Here is an 8,122-nt window from a genome sequence, read left to right on the forward strand (position 1 = left end):
CAATCTGTTAATGTTTAAATTGTCATACAACACTGACTTGTAAAATAACATGTAACCAACAAATTATAAATGGAAACATATCATTATAATGGAACCTACTCCTTCTGTAAGTAAAAGGTTGAGATGCATTGTCTTACTCTGATTTATAATCTTAAAATCTCGTTATCTAAATGGATATGCACAACCATTATTCACTACAGTAAATCCCTTTTTAAGTTAGGAGGACTTCTTGCTTTTTAAATACCTGTTCATCTCTGTGTACACTTTTCTTTGCCCAGAGATGGACTTGTGATTACAAAGAGAATGCATGATTGCATTAAGCTACACACATCATAAACACTGGTGAATCAGAATTGAATGTAATAATAGTAAACAGGTTTGCTGGAAGGGGAAAAACAGTGGTTAAGACTTTAAGGACACTGCTGAAATGCATACTGCTTTCATGAAAATCTTAAGGCAGTTTTGAATTTTGGGTATGCAGATACAGCACTGTGAAGTCTTAAGTATCCAAGTTACTGTGTATTATGTTTTATTGTCTTGTCCTACCAAGTCACACAGGTGCTGCTCTAGTTTTCCTTTTTTAGCTTTTAAATAAATGCAAATGCACTTTGTTTAAGGGTTGCTACCATTTTGAAAAAAACAAACTGTGCAAGAGGTTTGGTAGCCAAGATCTTGTGGCAGTTATGTTTTTAAACTGACATCTGAAATGGCAGTATCTGCATTTAATGTGTCTGTGCATACTTGCATACAAAGATTGTTGCTCCAGCTGAGACATCTAGTTTTCTTCTTTTGAACTAGTAGAAGAAAAATCCTGAATAGGAAACTACTGCATTACCTGAATACTGAGGACAGAAAGGGCAAAGCAACTGAGTTTTACTGCATGGATCAAAGCAAAAAACAGCAAAGGAGACTGAAAAGGAGAAAACCTCCATTCAAAAATTCTTCAGTAGTGAAGGAAATTACATACCAGCAATGTTAATGTAAGAGTGGATTCCACTGTCTCTGAAATCAATGGAAGTAGTGAGAAAAACTTTAGAGCTTTATGCATATATTTGAAGATGATTTAAAGAAACCAACAGCTGCAGAGTATTCAGCTAAGGACTACAGAAGTGCAGCAAAACTACGTAGGTAGCAGCACAGCATTAAAGAGTAATTACACCTGCATCAGGAAAAAGCAGAAAAGCAGGTCAATAATATAACAATTCTAGCCAAGACTGAAGTGCAAGGTACATAACCATAGTCAAGCCCTTACAAATCATAAGCACAAACTGCAGACCTCAGGCAGACACGTGGAAACAGAAGCGGGGAGGAGATGGAATGCCTGGTGTAGGGATAGCACTGAAATGTAAATAGCACTGCTGAACTACAGTGAGTTGGAATTATACTGGATTCATTTCTGACTCTGAACTCCAGAGGAAGGTGACTTAAAGGACTTTTTTAAAAGCCAACAACAAAAATATACATAGAAGAGCCCACACACTGTATACTCTAGATACCAATTAGCCACAGAGTCTAGCTGGCAATGTGTACCACAGTTAGTGGTACCTACTCTGTTCTGTAACCTAAGTCCCATTACCCAAATACTATAAAACACTCTTTATTCTGCAAGCTGGAGTGTGATGCTCCCAAGAGTAATCCTTACTCTTGCTTTGTGAAGCCTTCGTCACAGAGGCAGCAGTAGTGTAACTGGGAGTGCCATTACAACATCTCATAGCTAATTATTATTTTAAAATTATTATCACAGAATATCCTGACTTGCAAGGGACCCACAAAGATCTCAAGAGTCCAACTCTTATCTCTGCATGGACCATCCCCAAGAGTCACACCATGTGCCTGTTATGTTTAAATCTATGCATTTACCCTTAGTGGATGAACATCTGAGCTACTGAGTGTCCTGTATCACTCAATGCTACCTATGAGCACATAGGACATTAATAATAAAGTTTGGAAGATGAACTTATCCAAAGTGCCTTCTCCTTACATCTTCCCACAGGCAACATTTTATCCCTCTATAGTACAGAAAATTAAAAGCTGCAGAGGAAAGAGTAAAATGAGATGGTATTTCACATTAAGAATATCTTATGCAAATTCCCAATTAAGATGTACACAATAGCAGTGCTGGGTAAGACGTATCTACAGTTCTTTATTTGCTGGTTTTCTTCTTCCAGCTAGTGAGTTCCCTTAGTATTCAAAATCCATCTTTGCTGCCTCACACTTACTAAGGCAAATCACTTGAATGGGCTGAGCTTTCTTCTATTTATTGTTGCTAGGGAACCACCTTGGTATTCACACACATAACATGTATTTTGACATATGTTTCGGAGGATGAGATGCAACACAGCTCTGCAATATACAGTGAAAAATGTACTCCAGCGTTCTTAGAAACATTCTCCCACAGAAGAGCAGTGTTACTGTAGTACCTTAGCTTCAGATTGCTCTGGATTTCTTACTTGTTTAGACAGATTGGAATTGTAAAATTACATGCAGTAATCTGATTAATAGCCCCTAATTTTGCCCAGGATTAAAACAGAAAGAACACCAGTCTGTGAAATAAGTGCTGCTAAAATAGCATCCTTCTAATTTATTTTTTTTAAATACTCTCGTGTAAGGGAAATGTTCTGTAAGAAGTCTTAGTTATGTAACTATTTTAGTTATGTAACTAAAAATCCAGTCCACGTAGGGAGAGAGTGGAAGTATGAACCTTTTCTGAATAGCCAGGTATCTGAAGGTTATTTCAATTACATTAGTCACCTGCTGGAAAGTATCAGTCCTACAAATACTGCACTAAGTATTGAAAGGCAATAAGCTTCTTTAACTCTCAGAAAGTATTTCTTGAGATAGCAGCTTCTGGCTGGACAAAAAAGATGACATAGAGATATTGAAGAGGTATTATTTTGTCCAGTCATGTCTGAGTATGGGAAACAATCCCATTTTAATTTCCTGTTTTGATTACTACCAGCATATCTGTGTGAGGAGGGACAATTGAGGTTGAAGGAAGCAAAGTTTGAAAAAATGCAAAAAGCATGAAAATGAAACATGAAAGGGCCATATCTCACTTAAGTCCTGTGTGCATATATATATTTACTGATGATGGAAGATCATACTACCTGGACTTGCTCCAATACCAGTTGATCTAACATTATAGAGCAGCACTTATTTACTTAGTGATGTAAACAGGAGGTGTTCCCTGTCTTAAAGGAGCTTACAAGTTGAGAAAAAACAAGCAGGATAAAGGAGACTGCTAGAGAACCTAAATGAAACAATACTTAACAGTCCCTTCAGCTGCCCTGAAGATCTTAGTTTAACAAAACCTTCATGTCTATATTTTATATGATGTGTATGTTTACACCAGCATTGTCACCAAGTACCTTGTTGCAGAGCTGAGATTAAAACACCAGCTCCATACTAAACTCTCTTGAGAACAATGGGAAATTGTTCTCAGTTTCTTTTAGGGCCTGTGGAGATACCTGGGAAAAATGCAAAGTTAGTTTTAAATTTTCAAAGCTGATGTGTAACAAACCTAAAATGACCAGCACCATAGAGCAAGAAAGCACCCAGAGTCTCTAGAAACTAATTTTCAAGCTGCACTCCCCTGACTATCTCTGCATTAATTACCCTGAGAAAATGCTATCTTATTCACAAAGTATTGCTGTACAGTTGCAGAGGGCTCTCCAGCTGGTTTAGGCTTCTTTTGTTGTGCAATACTACACAAACAAAGCAGTTGCATATACAACATGGAGACAACAAAGGCACAAAAGAAAGGAGAGCTCCAGTTCTTCAAAGAAACAGAAGGAAAGTAACACTTTTCACAGCAAACTATTAGTGGCTTCAATAGCCACGTGCAAAGGATATTCCTTGACACCTGAAAGAGAGACAAAGGCTCATTATCTACTTTAGGTATTTGCCAGAATTATAAGTAATCCCTGAGAACATGTTGTTCTGGTTTGTCAAGTGCTTCAGTACACAGTTGTGTTCTACATTAAAATGTGACACATACACATCTGGTCACCAGATTTAAGGCCAAAATGTAGGGACAGTAAATACTTCAACTATTTTTTTTCAGTATTGGGCATGAAGAATACTTGCTTTTCTCCAGCTTTAAGCTCTGAAGATTATCTTGCTTTGTTTTGTTGTAACATTAAAAAAAATAATCCAACCATGAGGAATAAACCCAGTGTAATTGTTTTCAATCAAAATTATTAGAAAATTTAGTAGTAATGAGTCAAAGGTAACCTATAATGGGAAATGTATTAGACACTGCAGTAGGAGAAGAGGCAGGGTAAGTCACAAGGCTGAACTCACAGCAGTTGGGACTCTTCTGAGTGTAAGAGAATTTGCAGGGAAACTACTGCCCATGTGAGAAAACATGCAAGTATGGACTTAGGGCACTGTGCCCTACCAAAAGGAGACATTCATCAGCCCAGCAGTACAGATCTCACTGACTGCAGTGAGCAACCTCACTCAAACGAAAACAAACTCAACACAGATTGTCACCCAGAGCCAGCCTCCTCTGATTACGTGCACTTCCTTATATCCTGTGGTTGATAATTAAGAGCTGTGAACCTCCACACACTGGCTCAGGTCATTCCTGTGGGTTTCTTTGCAAACAGCATAGTTTCATTCTCATCTATGCTAACAGTCAGACAGGCTCCATTCATCACTGCCCCCACCTCTGAGAAAAGAAAGTGTAAAGCAGGACTGCAGAATCTGGGTTAGATGAAAATTACACTGAAATCGTATCAAGATCACCACAAAACTCAAGTCTCCTCTGGCAGCTGTGCACACACCATGAACTGATCTCACGGGATTCTGAAGTAAAGAATAACATTTGTTGGATACTGTAGGAAAAAATCCTGTTTTTAAAGGAAAAATGTAATTTCCTTGTGAAATACCGTGAGTTATAGAAGATTCCTATTGCAGGGGTGATGAAAATATTCATTAAAAATTTCAGGCCACCACTGAAAAAGGAAAGATGCTGTTATCCAAAGGTCAAGGTCAAAAGAAGACTGTTCCACCTAATCTCTCAAAGGTCAAAAGAAAAAACTTAGTACATAAATATTACATTCATCAAATTGAAGTAATAGTTATTCCAGAAACAGACTTGACAGAAAAGATCAAGCAGTTTTCTCGAAGTAGTTTCTCAGCTCAGCAATTTAACTTTAGCAGTGTGCAGCAGCAATGCTGTAATAGCTGGAATAAACTTTAAGCACTACTTTAAGTGCTATAATTATGAGTAAAATAATCCAAGTTAGTATTACAAAATACATGACTGTAAGTAACAAAATACATACCAGGCTTACTCTCTATGCAAAGTACTTTGCATGCATAAGATTTTGACATTTGAAGAACGGCCTGGCTATTGGGTGGAATTCAGTGTCATTTTACATTATTGGGGTAGAGAGAAAAAATTTCATGAACACACAGATTGACAGTAGACTTTTATTAACATATCTTACAATGGCAATTACTGTATTCCTAGTTTTGTACTCTTCTGATGTGTGATAAAGATTGATTTAGAGTCTACAGTAATGTACTGTACTTAAATGATCATTCATACAGGATATCACACCAGAACATTTGAGTAATACACACACACCACTCTAGTTTGGATCTGTTATTTTTCAAGGTTAGCTTAATAAAGTAGGATTTAAAAAGTTACGGGGGAAATAAAAATTCTTGTTTAGCAGCATGCAAGGATATTCAAGTACAATTTTTCAACCCAGTAATTTTTTGTTGTTTTTAAATCAACTGGTGACTAATTCACCAGTACTACAATAACCACTATGAAATACCCAAATGTTAAAGTTAAGGCTAATAGTTTTACTTCACATCCATATGCACAATCAGAGAACATTCTGTTTTAAATAAAACACAGTAATCAAATTCTGGACACATTATCTCTTGTAAATATAGCATTGGAGCTTCAAACTACAGATCACTCGAGTTCATGAGCCCTGTAATAATGTTATGCTGGCAATGTAAAGAATCTTTTTGCTCTTTAACCACACTTACAAAATGGCCTGATATTCTTAATGAGCAATGCAAAAATATCACAGGCAGAACTTATAATACAGTATCAAAAAAGTAATATTTTGGAAAAAACACAGCCATTTAGTTGGTGAAACAGAGTAATTCTAATCTTACAGGAAGTACTGTAATACTTCTGAAATATATATATATATATATATATTTATATGTATTTATAAAAACCAGTATCCTTTATTGTAGGGTTTTTCAAATTGCAGGTATCCAGAAAAAGTCATTGTATTTACTTACTTTTCCATTGGTCTGTTCTTGATTGCTATACAGTCATTTTATTTCCCCTATACACTTTTCACTATATAATTATTTCCACTGGGGAACTGTTTTCTTTGTATATGTGGCTTTATCATAAGATGTTTTTATTTTACACATATAAATTTTATTTTACACACAAGCTGTGGATGTCAAAACTACCAGGAACTGCTTGGTAGTACTGTATGAAATAGCCAACAAATGTCCAACACTTGTGAAAAACAAGAGTAGCAATATATTACATACCAGTATTTTGACTATAATCTTTCCTATCTACTTACACTATGGGTTTTAGCCCAGTCATGCCTGTTCTCATGAATTTTTTAGCCCTCTAAGCATAAACTGTTTTGGCATTCATCCAGCGAGGCTGCACATGCACTGGTAGTTCATCTTGGCTACCTCAGTTGAATTTTCTTTATTTTTCCTTTTTTAGGAAACCAATCAGAAAGAACAGTGATTACTTTAAACAAATACAATATTGAGGAACCTCCTGAAAAGACAGTAAAGATACAAAATTGTGTTTGATTTTTAGAATAGCCTGCACATTCCCAATCCAATAATTCTGAAACATACATCTGGTTTGGAATGATAGGCAGGCTTGTGGTTGTTATGCTTGTAACTGGGATCTGCTATGTTGGGCACCATACAAATTCTCTATATACAGCAATTTCTGTATGTTATCACTAACAATTTATTCAATTGATATGAAAAAAAGAAAAGCTCCTTCCTGGAAAAAAAAATGAAGACAGAATGTGTGTTCTGGATTACATGAAGAGCAGTAAGATACATAATTTACAGCTATTTCACTTACTTATGGAGAAAAAAAATGAAGTTCCTGAGAACATGTAAGTTTTCAGTAATGCCTGAAATATTTCAATAGACCTCTATAAGTGAAATACTCTTTAAAATTCAACTTCCAGACCAATTATTACCATGCAGTCTCACAGTCATTTTACAGACCTAATTACAGATGCCTATCAAGTAAAAACCTCAAGCCAACACAAAAAAGGCAAAGAAATTTTATCCAACATACTTCATAGATGTACTAGACATATACACCGTTTCAGCAAAAGTTGCTAAAAACTCAACTCCATGCAAAGAAAAATAAAAACCAGACACCTACCCCTGGAGCCTGTAAACAACTCCAAGTAAAATTTGTGCTTCTTAACAATAATGGGATTTAAAAACACAACAAAAATAGACTACTGAGTGCAATAAGATTGCTCACACCATTTTGAGGATTTAATTTCAATTATTGTATCATTCTTTAGTAGCAACAACAGCTCATTTTGCACAGATTTCACATGTTGACAAAGTTCCATTTCCCTTTTATGCCCATACCCAATTCCAGCCCGAGCCAAAGAGCTAAACTCCCATTCAGTTAAAGCTATTGTCAGTCAAGATGCATTCATTCATGGTAACAGCAGTTATATGGTGTGCAGATGATGATGATTTACAAGCCATTGTAATGTGGCCCCCATCTTTTATTGATATGATCAAAAGTATGAGACACCCACTGCTGTTCAAGCACTTTGTATCTTTCCTTGCATATGTATAGGGGTTTACCACGCCTGTGGAGGGAAAAAAAAGAGAACAAGAAGAAAATAAATGGTTAAAATGCCAAATAAATGGAAAGATGCTTCATTATACAATCAATACATGATACTCATACAACTTTTTTTGCAGGGTAAACATGCATTTTTATTGCATTTTTTGTTGGTGAGGGGTTTTCAGTTTTGCTTCTGGTAGGGTAATTGCTGGGACTTCCCTTCCTTACACTGGATAGCAGAATCCAGAAACCATCACTTGTTTTCTCAGTAATGTGTAG

The 8,122-nt window shown here is 36.1% G+C and overlaps 1 protein-coding gene across 4 annotated transcripts in view; it reads right to left on the minus strand.

Annotated features, from left to right (window-relative positions):
- Positions 1-5,425: 5,425 nt before the first annotated feature.
- Positions 5,426-8,122, minus strand: part of UBR3 (ubiquitin protein ligase E3 component n-recognin 3 (putative)) — a 95,776-nt gene continuing 93,079 nt past the window's right edge. For all 4 annotated transcript variants that reach the window (XM_017735619.1, XM_008634774.2, XM_017735618.1 and 1 more), the window contains one exon: positions 5,426-7,865. In XM_017735619.1, coding sequence (XP_017591108.1) covers positions 7,748-7,865 — 118 coding nt within the window. In that variant the 3' untranslated portion in view covers positions 5,426-7,747. The remainder of the gene's footprint in view (positions 7,866-8,122) is intronic.

This window comes from Corvus brachyrhynchos, unplaced genomic scaffold (assembly GCF_000691975.1).
Source record: "Corvus brachyrhynchos isolate BGI_N302 unplaced genomic scaffold, ASM69197v1 scaffold255, whole genome shotgun sequence".
Taxonomy (NCBI): domain Eukaryota; kingdom Metazoa; phylum Chordata; class Aves; order Passeriformes; family Corvidae; genus Corvus; species Corvus brachyrhynchos.